The 16,891-nt window shown below is 34.4% G+C and overlaps 1 protein-coding gene across 2 annotated transcripts; it reads left to right on the top strand.

The window, feature by feature from the left end:
- The first annotated feature begins 694 nt into the window (after positions 1-694).
- Positions 695-14,811, top strand: LOC144966001 (max dimerization protein 4-like). 2 transcript variants are annotated; one of them, XR_013644136.1, is made up of 7 exons: positions 695-1,138; positions 2,191-2,293; positions 2,689-2,718; positions 6,039-6,153; positions 7,304-7,526; positions 8,567-13,685; positions 14,237-14,811. XR_013644136.1 is itself a non-coding variant. In XM_078901980.1 (6 exons), exons 1-6 carry the CDS (start codon positions 1,081-1,083, stop codon positions 8,689-8,691), a joined length of 654 nt encoding a protein of 217 aa, XP_078758106.1. In that variant the 5' UTR covers positions 695-1,080; the 3' UTR covers positions 8,692-14,811. The 2 variants fall into 2 exon arrangements, 1 of the variants encoding a protein (XP_078758106.1); XM_078901980.1 differs by having other exon boundaries at positions 8,567-14,811.
- Positions 14,812-16,891: the final 2,080 nt, after the last annotated feature.

Below are 16,891 nucleotides of genomic sequence, written 5' to 3'. Positions count from 1 at the left end.
AAAAATGTATTTTGTCAGTTGGCGGCAGATTTCAGCTTGAACGAAGTACCGGGAAGCGTTTGGTTGCATATTATTATTATTATTATCATTATTATTATTATTTGGACGTTGCATCATGGCTCAGGGGTACGGTCTTTGCTTCATACCAGAAAGGTGCACTTTTCGCCTCAACATTAAACCCGTGAATTATCTGATGGCCCATTAACAAACACATTGAATATAGTTCTTACCGACTTAACTTAATTGCAGGTCTGATATCCCAAACTGTTGTGGGATCAATGGTAGTACTTTCAAACCAAAGCAAGATATTGTCCATTAGAACAATGTAGATCAGATATCCATGTCCTTACCTAATTAATTTTGGTATACAAACCAACTTTATCTCCAAAGATAAACAACCATAAAGCTGTATGAAACATGAAACAAACAGTTTCCAAGTTCTTACATTCACACTCCGCCAGCAGGTAAACCAAAAAAAAAAAAGTCGAGGTTGTCAAACAAGCATCGATTTTGGCGTGTCAGGGCGTGCTGATGCAATGCTTCTATTGTGGTTTGTTTACGCTTATGAACCGCAATGAAAATTGAGAATCTCCCTCTCGCCCCTCTCCCTTTTCAACTTGGTTGTTTTTCTCCACCAGATTTCGGATCCCGTTGTGTTAGGCCTACTCTTTGCCTCCCGCTCTGCTTCAAAGCCAGTGCCGCCGCGGGGACGGTGACATGCAGTTAAAAGGGGAGTTGTCAGCAAGCAGCACACAAGCCCGTTGCGTTGTGTGTGTGCGTGCGATTTTCAAAGGTTCACTCGCCATCACATGAGTGTGGGCTCTCGTCAATATGAAACGAGCTCATTGATTGGTCCAAATGTGATCTAAGGAACCAATGGAGTGCCGAGATTCTTGTAAACAAGAGTGAGCTACTTGGTGTGTTTCCATTCTCTTCAGCACAGTGTTTTGTTATTGCCAGTATTCGTGAGGGTAGCTTGAGGACAGAGGTCTGGAAGTAACAGAGTTGGAATAAGGACAGTTCAAACTTGGATTTATATTTCTGAGGCCTGCTGGAAAGTTAATTTTAATTTTTACTAAAATGTACAGCATTGCACAGTTATTACAGGCCGCTGAATATATTGAAAGACGAGACAGAGGTGAGAAATATACGCTTACGTAGTCATGTTTGTAGAAGTATAGATGTCAGTTCAGGTCATCTGCTGAATCTTACATTGAACTTGACTGAGGTTCGGAAATGATCGGACGTCTTTATCCATTCCATGAGTTAGCTAAGAAAAAAGACAGCTTGGTTCATATATTTCTAAACCTTTATTTGCCACTTAGCACCCTCGTATACCACATTTTGATAGTGAAGAGAATCTATCGGCCGACAAACGATCCCTCGAACCGGAATATGAGATTTTCTCGTTTTGGCAGGTCATGGAAGCTGAGATCATTGGAGTTGTTTTCCTCCTCTACTGCAACTAGTCTATTTAATATTAATAGCTTATTTGAAGAAAGATATTACACTGTTGTTAACAACAACAACAAAAAAAAGCTGGTGAAATTAGTTTCGACTCTAGTTTTTAATTTTTCTCTGACAGAAATCAAGTAGGTAGCCAATGTTCTCATGACCTCTGAGCCTGGGAGTGAAAATTAGAATTTAGCAAACGATGTTGTCGCTACAATAAGTGCACTTACTTTCATGAATACATAGTAATGTCGTCAAACAATTTGTTTTACAAACTTGAAATCAGTTTTCTAGTTGTAAGAATACTAGCTTATCGGATCCTCGCCGACTTCCAGTTACAATACGATTTTTCAAGTGTTCTTTGTTTGGAGCGATTATTGATCTCGATGGATTTGATTTTTACTTTAGGACCATTGTCAAGGCAAGGCATCGTTATAAAGTCAGGACTTTATCAATAATTTTTATGAGAGAGATTCCTCAACGTATCAGCGTTCACATATACGCAATTATCTTGAATAAAAAATGTTGTACCCAAAGAAAGAAATTGACCCCAACAAAAGCAAAATAAAGACCTTGATTGTAGGCACAAAATATATAAATCAAGGTGAGCAATTATGTATAATTATTGTCTATAATTTAAGTGGGCTTCCCTAGTTTTTAAAGTTTTGATTTTGTGTACAGAAACGAGCGCCAATTATTATTTTCAATTTAACTGATTTGATTCTCATCTATTTTCAGAAGCAGAACATGGCTATGCATCTACATTACCCATGCCAAGTGAATATAATTCCCATCACAATTCCAAGAGAAGGTCAAAAACAAAAAAGACACCAGGAAATAGGTAAGGTTTTAAGTTTGTTGTTTTGGTGGGGTTTTTTTTGGGGGGGTGGGTGGGGGTTTTTTTTTAGTCTGTATTTATTTTGTTTTGGTTTTTTTTGTTTTTTTCTTTTTAACTTTGATTCTTATCTGGAATATTACTGATAAGTGAAATCTGTTCATTCGATATGTGCTGGATTTATTTACAAGCTGCTCCTGTTCTCATTTCGTGCAATTTTTTTCGATAAGAAATCTCGGATTATCTGTAGAATGTTATTTTGATTTTTATTTCCATGGATTTTATCAAGAAGTGCTTTTTCATTTGAGGATTATTTCATAGCTTACATTATTACTACTGTGCACACATTGAAAGAAAGCGAATGAAAGAAAAAATTTTGTGTTTTTTTTTTTAATTCACAGGTCTACACATAATGAATTGGAAAAAAATAGGTAAGTTGTGATTAGCTGTTAGCTAAGTAGTCGACTATTCTTCGGAATTAATTAAACCATGAGGCATCTGCATCATGTTTTAGGCCTTACAAATATAAGCGCGCTCAAATATTTTAATGATAGTAAAAGGACTGAAGAGGATTCTTCTTATTTGTCCCTTTCTTTCTATCTTTTTCCCCCTCTTATTTAAGCGCTAAAAATACTCTTTGGAAGAGTCATGGCATTGTAAGGTGCAGTTTTGTAGTGGATGGTTGATTTTTGAAAAATGTCCAGACTTCTTGTTAAGAATAGTTTGCACATTTGGAATGTGATTTACTCATAGTTTTAAGCTTGTAACTATATTCAGTGATTCAAATATAAAAATTGCGTTTTTTCTTTAGAATCAGGCACCCGAAAACTTGACATTAAATGCATTGAGGCTTTTATTTATTTGTCAACAATCCCATGTTGTTGCTTGAATTGAAGATCAGATTTAATTTAGGCAGTTAGCTCTAGAGAATGATTCACGAAAGTAAACACAGTTCTGGTATGCTCACGGCTTTGTTTTTTTGTTTTGTTTTTTGGTTTATTTTTATTTAATTTTTGTTTGTTTTTTTTGTTGTTTTGTGTTTTGTTTTTTTGGGGGAGGGGGGAGGTATTGTTTTGTTGGGTTTTTTTGTTTGTTTTATATTTTATGTGATTTGTTATATTAGTGTTTATGGGTTTTGTTTATTGTTTGTTTTTTAAATAATTTTATTTCCTTTTGTTTTAATTTGCTTTTCGTTTTACAAATAGGCTACTCAATTGTCTAAAATGTTGCGTGTGTACCAGCGCTGGTATGTACCCTCCGCCCATCTACCTTTCATGTGGTTTCGGGGAGGGCAATAAAAAAAAAAAAAGAAATGAACCAGGAAACGCAGGGTAGTGTTATTCGTTTGTTCATTTATTTCATCGCTTTTTCTCAAGGCCGTTTTTAAAACCCTAAAATAGAATAGCAAGTGGAAAAGCAAGAATGTCGCGTTGAACTTCAGCTTTATGAAGTCAGCTCTCTCTCTCTCTCTCTCTCTCTCTCTCTCTCTCTCTCTCTCTCTCTCTCTCTCTCTCTCTCTCTCTCTCTCTCTCTCTCTCTCTCTCTCTCTCTCTCTCTCTCTCTCTCTCTAACTTATTCTTTTCGAATTTATTAATGTTTGAAATCCCAATTAAATGAATTAAATGGAGAGAAAACAAAAGAAAATTGTTAGGTTAATTTTCATAATATATTTTTAATTAATAATAATAATAATAATAATAATAATAATAATAATAATAATAATAATAATAATAATAATAATAATAATAATAATAAACGTCCGTTTGAATTATATGACATTGCGGTAAACGAGATTTTGTCATGCTATTATGTTCACAACAAAGTGTAGCGAGCGACAGGCTAGAGAGAAAATAAATGCGAGAGGGCTACTCCGGCTGTGGTGAAAATTTCGCCTGCCCGATCGAGTTTTGCCAGTGTTGCCAAAAATCCAAATCCCAAGGCCTCTCGTTGCTGATGTGTCAGGTTCACGTAGGCAGTGTGTTGTTTTTCATACGCTTCTATTTTTGTGTGTGTGTCTGTGCTTGTTTTTTGTTGCGTTGTTTTGTTTTGTTTTTCTCTATGATTATTATGATTGTCTCAGCTTTTTCTTCTTCTTCTTTTTCATACATTTTATGTGACTTCTCCCGACGTATAAGTATTTACAAATTTGAGAGCTCGTAGCTCCGACCTTATTTCTCCACCGGCTGTCGAAAATCACATCTGCCCGTTCCTTACCAGCTCACATGGAGGGGGGGGGGGGGGGGGGGGGGGGGGGTATTGTTTATTTGTTTAGTTTAGATTATGTTGTTTTTATTTTTATTTTTTGTTTATTTGTTTTGCTTTGCTGGTGTCTACGTTCACATATGTGCATATATTATTGAGAATATTCGAACACCGGATAACGTTGGTTTCAATTAATAAAGTTTTGCGTCGCGAATGCGATCTCTTTGTCAACTATAGAGCTTGCAACACGCGGCCGCAAGATATAATTGGCTCTCGGCTATCAGACCTGCAAACAAGTATACGTCGGGTTTCCCCAATCAAGTCTATCTAGTTATTTCCGTTCATGTCTCCATAACGTATCTTGCTTTAGGCTTTAGGACTAGCAGTTTATGTCTCTTGCATTATTTAAGACTGATTAATTATGAAACTGAGTCATATTATCCAAGACCTAAAATGCGTTCTCATCGACAGTTCATCTCGACCCCCATCCTTCCTCCAATTTCCCAAGACATACACCACCCTACATCCTTTTCTCCACTGAATATCGATCATAATGAAGCTGGAATGATTAGCCACTCGCTTCCTCTACAGCATTTCTGCCGCATAATGATAGAATCCCCTTTTTTCTGTAATGCCAAATTAAATAGTTTGTATGTTTAATTGTTTTGGATAAGTTAGTCTGTCCTCATTTAGCAAAAGTTTTCTGCGCAAAATCAATGTAAAAAAGAAATGATAGTATCTGTTTGGCGCTACTCATTTCGAACAACAACAACAACAAAAATAAAATAAATGAAATGCTCCACATTTACCGAATTAAGACAAATTACAGCAATCCATAGTAGTAAATGTTTATTCCAAGACTGATGCATACAGTAGAGAATTACAGTGTGGAATTAAATTTTAGTGTTATAAAGTTGTGCCTATGATAAAGAAATTTGTTAAAAAGTTCAATTTTTAGAAATAAATGGTGATGTTTGTTGGTTTCAAAACATTTTGTAGAAATAACCCAAGTCTTTTTTATCAAATCATGATTTATCTCATCATTTTTTAACTACATGTAAACCGGAGCGTTTCCCAAGAGAGCCGGGCGCGAGGGAGAGAGAGAGAGAGAGAGAGAGGCGGGCTTCAAGAAGCCCGATTTACAACAGTGATGAAGTTTTGTAGTGAGCAAGGTGGAATTTGAATCCAGTGCCAGAGCAAAATAGAATTTGTAAAAAAATGTTTATAATTAGTACTCTCTCTCTCTCTCTCTCTCTCTCTCTCTCTCTCTCTCTCTCTCTCTCTCTCTCTCTCTCTCTCTCTCACTCTCACTCTCTCTTCTCCCCCCCCCCACCCCACCCCAACTGGTCGCCTTTCTCTCATTTTACAACAATTTTATTATTATGACACCCCAGTCCACTTTCTTCTTGCCACAGTCAGTGTTTTTGTTTTTGTTTAAAGTTTTTGTTTTTTTACCAGTGTTATCAATCTAAGATTCTCTTAGAATAAATAAACTATTCAAATGTTTTGGTTAAGTGTTGTCTTACGCATTCCATTTTCTTATTCTCAGGAGAGCCCAATTGAGGAATTACCTTGACAGATTAAAAGATCTGGTTCCAACCGGTGTGGATTCATCCCGACACACAACCTTAGGTCTCTTAACCAAAGCTAGATCATTTATAAAGGTTAGAATTTACCAAGTGTCTTCGCACACTTGACGCATAAATTAGAATATTGGATTCATATCATCCAGTTCTTTTGGGAACCAGTTTGGCCACACTTGATGTTGTTTTCCCCAATAATAATATTATGGTCTAATTTATAAGAGCTGCATCCTATCCCCCTTTATTCAGGGTTTGACTAGATTATTTTACGGAGAGTTCAAATCAAATTTTAATTTTTATTACTCGGTTACTTTTCAAGTGTTTAATAATGAATATGGTTCTTTTTATGGTACTTTTCTTCTTACTCTATAGTGCTGCTTAATTTGTCATTTTATTAGGAATGAAAAGCCTTCCATATTTATATTAATCAATGTAGTGGCTGATAAACCCTTGCATCATAAATATTTTAAGACGTTTTCCGTTATCTTATCTGAAGGGCAGTGATTTTCATGAGAATATAGTTTTTTAACCAAAGGGTAGTAAGCAATTGCTACCGTCTGTTAAGTGCAACAGAAACGGAGATAAACTCAGCCATATAGCTTTAATGGACCGCAAGGTGTAACTGAAAGAGACACTCCTCCCTCCTTAAAATCATAATAATACATCCTTAACATAAACCCATGTTGAAATGCCTTTAAATTTTACAATCTGAATGGAACAATATCGCAAGAAGCAGATAACAAGAGTAAACTAATAAAAACAAAATCTACTTTTTGTTTTTTTAGTTGTTATATCTTTATTATAGTATATATATTTTGGACATCATTTTGCACACAGACAGATGATAATTTACACCTTTACCTTTTACAAGCTTAATAGAACAGTATCTCAAGAAGCAGATGATGGGGGCAGCATGGCTCAGCGGTACAGACTTTGCTTTGTACCCGGAGGTACCGAGTTTGATCACCCGCCGCTGTGCTGTGTGCCTTGAGCAAGTCATCTCGCCCTAGCTCAATTTGGGACGCTGCACTGCGGCTGACGCCTGGGTTATTCTAGTCTTCCCTTTGAATAGACCCTAGAGAAAAATTTCCCCTATTGGATGAATAAAGGGAATTTTTTTTTTAATATAATTTATTTTTTTATATCAAGAAAACTAATTAAACACCTGAACAAAATCCACTTTTTTCCTGTTATATCTCTGTTATAGTATAAATATTGTGCACCTCTACAGAATTTAGAAGACAAAGAACGCAAAGCACTGTTGCTGAGGGATCAACTGGAGAGGGAAAACAGAATGTTGCGAAGACGTTTGGAGCAGCTGAACCGTATGAACGAGAGTGATCACAACCTTTATCGTGTTCGACAGGAGAGAAGCATCAGTGAATGCAGTTCTTCAACCAATTCATCCTCCTCATCTTTATCATCTACCTCATCTGTAAAATCTGAAGAATCTGGTGCGTGTTTATATTGTATGGTTTGTTTGTTTTTTAAATTTGATTTTAACAAATTTAAGAAAATACTTTTGATGAAAATGGTTTAATACTAATCTTAGTGACAGAATAATGCAATATCTCACGCTCATGTTTCCTGCTGTCTAGATGTGTCGATGCCAGGGTAAACCAGAAGTTAAAAATTGAATTGTATGCTTAAAAAGACATTTACATTTGAATTCTTCACAATTCCGGAAATTGGATTTAGTTTTTAGGATGGAAACATATTAATTCAGTCCAAAAAAAAGATTTTCACTTCAGATTTGATTTTCAGTAGCACCCTGACATAATTGCAGATTAAACAAGAGGTTATATTTTGCTCATTATGTTCTGAGGCAAAATTGATTTTAGCTTCATTCAGTTTTAATATTCAAATAAGAATATTTATGCTATTCTTTAGGTTAGGTATTCTGTTTGGTATCATTTGTGAGTATTGATTCTGATGCTACTTTATCAAAAGTTTGGTAATCAGTTACTTCTTATATACCATCTTGAATCAAAGCTGATGGTTTTATGTGAATCCGCAGAGATTCACACTTAGGGGAGGAAGTTTACATTTCTTCCAATCAGTGTACTAGCAGTGAGAGAGTTAATGTATGGTGAAACAAACAGGTGCAGTGTCCCACTCTCCATAAGTCAGCTAGAGTCTGTCTATCAGTGATCTCTTGCTTTAAAAATTGATGGGTTAACGCAGTATAGAAGGGGCTTAAAGGCAACTATTGATAGTTTTCCTCCTTTTTCACTTTTTGTTACCATCAGCATTGTTGGATACAAACTTAACTGTCCTGATGTAATGTCATCTGCCAGTAAATTAATTTTATTCCCTCTGATATTAGTATTGGAATTCATCGAGACTGATTATGTCAGTGAGAAAATATTGTGCTGTTAAGAGTTGAATAGGTTTCATTCTTGTTTTGAAGATAAGATCAGTTTGTTTTTACGCCTGAACTTATTTATTTATTTTTTTAAATCAATTCTATATTTACCGACCTATTAATTTTCAGACGAGATTGACATCATCGGTGGCTTCCAGAGTGACAACGATGACCAGTGCAGTGTGCAGAGTCTGGGCAGTGATGGTGGTGGCAGCGGTTATAGCAACCATTATTCGGATGACTCAGGCCTTTAGTTAAAGGTTTCTCCCTTAAATCTCTACAGTCTTGTTACACAAAAAGGCTCCAAGGAACTCGCTAATGGTGTTGAGGATGTAAGGTTGTCTACTTCCTTTGTTTTTTTCGGTCAGATTCTTATTGTTGTTATATCTCAAATATTTTTTTTTTATATGTATCATTCAGGATGATATTTAATGTTATTTGTTCTTTTTTTTTTTTTTTTTTTATAATCATAAATCTGTTTTCAAAATTCTTATTGGGATGTATCGTCAGTCAGCTGAGCTGATGGAGTGATTTTTACTGCTGGCCAGTTTGGATAAGAGAAATCATTTGGTTCATCATTTTTGTGCTCTGGAAATACGAACCTTATTCAACAAACCACTATTCCACTTTGCTCAGAATGGGTGTTAACTGTTGATGGTGGTGGCGGTGGGGCTGCCCTATATGGATACATACAGAAAGGACTACTTGTGACAATAAGATTGGAACATAGAACAGATTGATCGTTGTTGCCGGACTTATGGACTTTTTTTTCTTTCTGGTTGGCAAGGAATCAATTGCACTCATTACTTGCAATACTGTATCGTTGGACTGTAATTTTGATGTTATTACAGTGTTTGTACTTTACTGGGGGTTTTTAGTGTTTGTTTTTGATTCTGTGTTTTGTTTTGTATTAAGTTTTCCTAAAACCACACGTATACATGCACTGCATAACACTCCTGTGACGTTTGTTATATAATCTTTGTACATATGTGTGAGTGAATGAGAGTGTGTGTGAGTGCGTGTATATTTTTGTGTCTTGTTGGTATAACGTACAAGCATGCATCCATGAAAAGAATGAAATGTTATATAAATATATAAAATAAAAAAAGAAATTAGAGGTAATAGTAAAGTTAAATATAATGTATTCACATTAAATGTATTATTGATATTATGTAACTTTGTGTTGCATACTTGTTTGGCAAATTTTTACCCTACATTAAAATGGCACTATTCGTACTTGCCATGAAGTAATTTGTGTGACAGTGTCGGGACGTTAATAATTCAATTTTTTATATTTTATTTTTGGTACCTATACCGTCTAGTAGTAAATAATTTTAAATTTAGTCAACTGTGTGTTTTATAATGTGTCCATGTTTTGTTGACAATTGTCTTGCTTACTGGACCAGTATTTTCATAATTAGTTGATAGGGGATTGTTCATTATTTTTCTGCTTTCTATAAATTTATTTGGGGGTTTTTTTGTTTGTGTTGTTTTGTATTTTTTTGATTAGACTTTATTTTTCCAATTGAAAATTTGCCATTTTTGGAAGAGGAGATATTTTAGGAATCGTAACAAGAAAATTGATCAAATAATAAATAATCTTAATTACCCTTAAGACCAAGAAGTGGGCGCATGTATTTTTATGTTAATTTTTCTTTTTCACTCCCTGTTTGTAAATATTCTTCTTACGATGCATTTTATTCTTATTGTCATGTTTCCAATTTTTATATTACAAATGCTTCTATGTAATAAATAGTTGTTACAAGAAAATGATAAAGTTTTCAACAAAATACTGTGATCTTCTTATGGCTGGGACACTTGCCCTTTTCTCTGTTCCTTCCCCTGTTCCATCACCACCATCCCCCGGCCCAAACCCTTCCTCCTTCCCTTTTCATTAAGGAACATGTCTTGGCCAAATGGTCCACAATTTCAATATGATAATTGTATCCAATCCCCCCCTCCCCCATCCCCTGTCCCTAACCCATCCAGGCAGCAATTAGAAGAGGGGAGGGAAGGGGAAAAGGGAGGCAGGCTTGCCTGCTGCAGGTCAAATGATTATTGATAAATAAACAGTGGGTGCTTTGATAACACACAGCAATTGGTTTACCAGGACTTCACGGTCTGCTGAGTGACTTGATCTTAGGGTGGTAAAAAAAGAAAGGCAGAAAGGTGATTTAAGTTGATGAGAACATGTTTATGTACGAGTGTTTTACGACATCTAAAATAATGTCTTCATTTTTTACTATTTATTTATATACTATTTTTTTTTCTTCTGATTTAACTTAAATTTTGAAATGTTCCTGTTCATAATTGTTTGTACTGTTGATTCGTTACATTCATTATGTTACTGGAGGCAGGAAAATTGAAAATGGCACGGTAAAACTGTTTAACGGTTACTCTTTCTTCTTGTCAAATGTTTATCGTTATAGTGGTTCCATGGCCCAGTTGTTAAGTCTTTGTATTTAATGTGCGTTTATTATTTATGTATCCCAGGTTCGCATTGTCTCCTTGACATTTGTTTTGTTTTGTTTTCTTCGGCAAAAATACTTTGCAAAGAATCTCGGATAATCTCCTGTTACCCGAAGGATTTTTTAAAAAAATGTTTTATGTTTTCATATCTTGTCATTTACAATCTCATTTGCATGAGAATTTTAGTTAGTGGTTAATTCGACGACAACTTGGGTTTGTTCATGGCGGCATAACACATCATTTCAAAGAGTAACATAGACAAAGGAGGGAAAATGATATAAATTTAGCAGTGCATTTTTTCAAACACTCATTGTCGTAAATACTCTATAGCTGAGCTACAGAATGGTCTATTTTTGTATGAATGTGATGATTTGCAATAGGATGTGATGAGCGTGTAACATATTTTGCAATTTTGTCATGATTGTTTTATCCATTTTTATGCTAATTATATGTGATTTTTGTTTTTAATTCATGACATCCATCCACTGAAATATACACATTTCAGTTTCAGTGTACCCATTTTTTTTTAATGTCCAAAGACTTATGATTATGTGGTGTATTGTATTATGATTATTGATATTTTGGTAAAACAAAAGAAAAGTCTGTGATATAATTGTCTTCATTAGACAGAAGAGCTAATTTGGTCAATGTTATTTAAGATATAGCAATGGTGATGGTCCTGTATCAGCTTAGTCCAAAAAAAATATTGCTGATTCAATTTTTTTTTTTTAATCATAATTCTTAATCTAAATTTTTAGATGGAGGAGGTTGGTGCCATTTACATTTCTTGTATGCAAATTTGCTACACTTAAAAAAGGAATAATTATTTTTCTAAACGAACCCTTGTTTTGTCGAGACTAAATTTATGTCGCACCTTGATTTCTCCTACTATTTATCTAGTTAGTTATAACAACAGTAATCCAGTAAGTTATCTCCAATGGCTCAGTAACAGCTGTGCAATGAGAGCCGAAGCGTCAATTATATCACTCTTTCAATTCTCAAGATGAAAAGGTTAAGATCTGATAACAGAATAGAGTAAACTCAAAACTCCCCCTGTAAACCGTTAAATGTCAGAGGCATGCGGCTGTCAAAAATTATTTTCATTGACACATTTTCCAGGCTTTAAATCATAACTCTTTTTTTTTAATGGATTTTGCTGGGGGGGTTTTTGTAAGGCCAGCATTTGCGAATTAAAGCAGAAGGCTTGTAAGTGTAAGGAAATGGCCATATGCATTTATACAAAATGATGACAAATAACGATTGTGGTAAAATGTTGTCTTATTTGTGCATGTATTAGAAATGTGTGTATCTTTTCTACCTTTTTTATACGGTTTCATTAAAATGAAAGTGACGATGTTGATTTGTTGTCAAATATAATGTAGCCATTGCTTCGAAAATGTTAACCACTAATATCAGAGCAGAAGATTGTTTCTTTATTAAGCATCATGATGCAGATACATTTTCTTTAGTTTATTTCTGATTACAAAATACTTGTAATAATTAAAAATTGAGTAGAGCCAAACCTTTTCATTGAGATCACTCAGAGTTATACAGAAACATAAAGTAAACCACCAGAGCTGTCGACTAGAATTGAAAAGGATGTGTTGACCATGTCAAGAGTCCCTTTGTTTGAGGTAGATTGTCAGATCGGTAATACTCTGAAAAACACATTTTAAAGATTTTGACCAAAAAATTTGTTTTCAAATATCGATTGAAATTTGAAGGTCGAGTTTTCTGGCCAAATTTTTAAAATGTGTGTTTATTAAATTGAGTGCAAGAGATGATGTTTATTCAATTTTTATCATTTTAAAAAAAAAAAGATGATTTTTTTTTTTCGCTTTTGATGGGAACTCATGCCTCTGTCTGGATGGGGCTTTTTAGGGGTCTCTGACTGGACACACAAGAAGATTGTTACTAGAATCTGCCTTTGTTCTTTCCATAACCTTCTCCCCTTAATCTTAATCTTGTCAAACATTCTTATGTGTTGTGGATCATCTCCCTTTTCTAAATAAGGTACTCTATTTACCTTATGTCACCCCTATGAATCTGTTAAAAGCAAAACAGACATATCCTCTCATGTACAGTTGTATTGGGGTTTTTTTGTTGTTTTTTTTTTTTTGGTTGGGGAGGGGGGTAGTTTTTGTTTTATTGACTGGCTCTATCAAATGAGTTGCATCATTTTGAAATCCATTCTTCAAGGTTCAGATTCTCCTCTCCGCATACACAAATACAACACTTTGTTTACATATGCTGCTTCATTATTTGTATCCTTCTTTATCATACTTAAGTCATGATCAACTGCAATTTTTAAGTTCCTTTTTTTTTTCATGTCATTTTATATTATATTATCACTGAGAAATCAGTGCGTTTATATATTCGATATCTGCCATTTATCATTATGTTTCCTTTGGCGTCAAGGAAAAGAAAATGTAAAATTCATGTACATTATTGTTCATTTTTAGTCTTGTTTTTACAAACTTGATGTTTTGTTGTTACTCTCGGTGAAAGAAATCTCCATTAATAGCAGAAAACAAAAATTCAATTTGATTTGACATTTGTTGATTGTTATCATTTCAAGGTGAAATAAGTTCTTTCAATCGTGAAGACTTTTTTCATTGACTCTGTTTTCACATTCTTCAGCAATTCGATGTGGCTGCGTATTACTTACCAATTAACATGCAAAACACCTAGTATGGCTAGTATGACATAGTATGAACTAGTGACATATACTGTATTACTAATAATAAGAACTAAAAGGTCGTGTTGTTAACCTTTCTGGGTGGGGATCCTGACCTCCCATTGTGGGCAGGGAGGTACATGCTCTGTCTTCTATCCCCCCATACCCGTTTCCCAATTGTTTCCTGTCATTGTCTTGGAATGAGATTACTTAGTTTTGTCCTGATCCTTGCCGGAGCTCCTTGGCTGGGAGGGAAACAGTCGAATGTATAGTTATAGTTTTGGGAGATGATATTTTTTTCCTTGTAAATCATCTCTCTGTTATACATTGTGTTATGTTTAGTTTACATATTATATTATATAATTGGTAAACATTTGAGTGTATTCCTCTTAGTTGGGACCTGTGCTTGTGTCTGGATGAGACTTTTAGGTGATCTCAAACTAAGTACATTGGTGGTTTGCTCTTGGAATCTACATCTGATCCCTATTTGTTCTCAGTTCCCCTATGTCTTACTTTTTCTTGGGTGCTTTAATTGTAATTCTATAACTCTTTACTGTCCCATTTTCTTCCTTTTTACTGGCGCTGATATAACCTAAATGTGTTGCAAGCGCCGTAAAACCCTTAAAAACAAAAACAAAATTGTTAACCTTTAGTAGTTGGGAAATAAAAATGAGAACATTGTGCCATATTGCTGTCAAAACAACAGAGGAATCTTATTGATAAGACATAATAACACCGCAGCTATTTTGTTGGGTTTTTTCTTTGTTTTTTAAAAGACAACAACAATAACAACAAAAAAGTCGCTTCCAATGGTATAGTCAATCATAAATACCTGTAGTTAAGATTAAAGAAAGAAAGAAAAAAGAAACACTTAAAAGCTAATATTAATAGGGTGTTCAGTACTGTTTTATTGCAATTTTATAATTCAATTTCCATGTTGCATTCAGTTTTTCATGGATTTCGCTTGCAGGATATATCTCTCATCATCATTGATTTTATCGTTATCCTTCTTCTGCTATATTTATTTCTGCCTTTCTTTTCCAAAATATATTTAGGATAGATAGATAGATATTGTTGGACTTCAGTGTCATTAAATAACAATTCGAAACCTTTCTCTTCTTTTTTCATTTCCTACTAGTTTCTGTATTTCCAATCAGCTTTCATTTTCCTGATGCTCAAATGGTTTTTAAGTGTCACAAGCACAGTTGAGCTCCTTTTAAAAAAGAAATAATCCTATTCAGTTTAAGTAAAAAATTAAAAAATTGAGAATATTATTCTGATGCTAATTTAAGACCTTGTCGTGTCTATCTTAATGGATTTAGTTTGAAGAATTGATAGAATATCACACACCCTGACTGTTCGGTTTTAGGGTCTCTATGAAAGTGACATTGAAATGGCATAACCTTGAATCGGGAATTATTATTAACCCTTTAAGGGCGTGGCTACATTTTTTTTTTAAAGCAATTTTATAATCTCTGTCATTTTTTTCTTCTTTCTTTTGCTACGAATACAGATCTATCCATTTTTTCACTAAGAGTGCAGTTACAGCGTTGCAAATCTCTTTATTGTGACTTTTCTCTTGTTGAAAGTGGTGAGATACAGTGTCAAAATCAAACCCGCCTGTAAAGGGTTAATACCTGGTAAAAGATTATAGAGTAGTCCAGAAGTGAAGATTGGTTTTGATTGTTAAACATTTTCAAAGTTGTTATTTATTACTCGATATTCCGTTTTGTTTTATTTTATTTCATGAGAGAAAGAAAATGGAGTCAGAGGTTGGTTCAGATGATTGGAGTTGGAATTGTGAAAGGGAGGATATTGATCAAATCTGATGATAGTGGCCAATCAGAATAATACTGGGTCGGATTCCTGACCTCCCAAAGTGGTCAGGGAGGCACTTGCTGTGTCTTCTATCCCCCTATATCTGTTTTCCAACATGCTTTCTGTCTTTGTCTTGGAATGAGATTACTTGGCCTGGCCTTGGCTAGGAGAGAAACATTCAAATGTATAGTTAGAGTTTTGTGAGATGATATTTTTTGTCTTGTAAATCATCTCTCTGTTATGCACTGTATTATGTTTTGTTTACATATTGTTTATGGTTTATAAACATTTGAGTGTATTCCTCTGTGCTTGTGTGTGGATGAGACTTTTAGTTGATCTCAAACTAAGTACTTTGATAATGTGCTCTTGGAATCTACATCTGTTTCCTATTTGAACAAATTCACCTTTTGTCTTATCTTTTCTTGTGTGCTTTAATTGTAATTCTAGAACTTTTTACTATCCCATTTTCGTCTTTTTTACTGGCGCTGAGATGACCTAAGCGCCTTCAAACCCTTTAAAACAAAAACAAACCATTGGGAATATGTCATGAATAATCATAATTATAGGTATGCTTGTTCATTAAAGAAATAAAATGAATAGTACATAGTACATACCAATCTGTATTTTAGTACAGTACTCGCTGGATTCTGGCAAGCTCTTGTGAGAAGCCAAAAAGCTTGCCCCGGCATTGGAGGCTCATGGGAGTCAGATTTGCTCACCCAGCTCCAGCGTGTGGAATTTGAAGAGTGTGCTAGAATCCAGCAAGTTTACTTTAGTTCGCACACCAGTCTTATGTCTTTCATTAATTGTGTTTTTCCGTTCCATACATATTATGATGTTATAAAATGTTTGGATGATAAGTTATACATAATCTCAACAGTGTTGTTAATATGATTTGTTTTTGTTTTTTTCTGGTGTTGTTTTTTTTTTTTTTTGGGTTATTTCTGGTGTTTCTTTTTTTTTATTTTCCGATAAGTTGTGTTTAATTTTGAACTCTACTTAACTTGCCTTGGACTAGGTGTAAGACTAAGGCGAAGTCCTACCAGATGCACATTCTGTATTTTGTTTCAATGATGTAAATTGTTCATGTGTTTTCGTAGATACACAAAGGAAAGAGTTATGAAGGGGGCGGGGTGGGGGAGGGATTGAATTAGGACATTAAGTTTGAAGTGAGTTGCTCTAACCAAATATTGCTGAAGGGAACGAGATCGATTTTTTAAATCACCTTGCTATATATATAACTTTCATGACAGACTTTTTGACGAAACAAAAAAACAAAACGGGAGCATATGCTCTTTGAAACATCTAACTCTTTTATAGAGAATATGTTAATTTGATCTCAGTTGTACATACATATAGTGTTTTAATTCATGGTGTATTGTTTTAGATTTTCTTCTTACTATTTGTTTTGATTTTGAATGAAACAAAACATTTTTATCATAATCTTATCTTCCTTAAAACCAAAAAATGAATAAATAAAATTGTGTATC

This window comes from Berghia stephanieae, chromosome 2 (assembly GCF_034508935.2).
Source record: "Berghia stephanieae isolate SIO BIC M18660-M18661 chromosome 2, UCSD_Bste_1.3, whole genome shotgun sequence".
Lineage (NCBI taxonomy): Eukaryota > Metazoa > Mollusca > Gastropoda > Nudibranchia > Aeolidiidae > Berghia > Berghia stephanieae.
The sequence above is the reverse complement of the archived record's forward strand: the minus strand, read 5'-3'. Positions and strand labels throughout refer to the sequence as shown.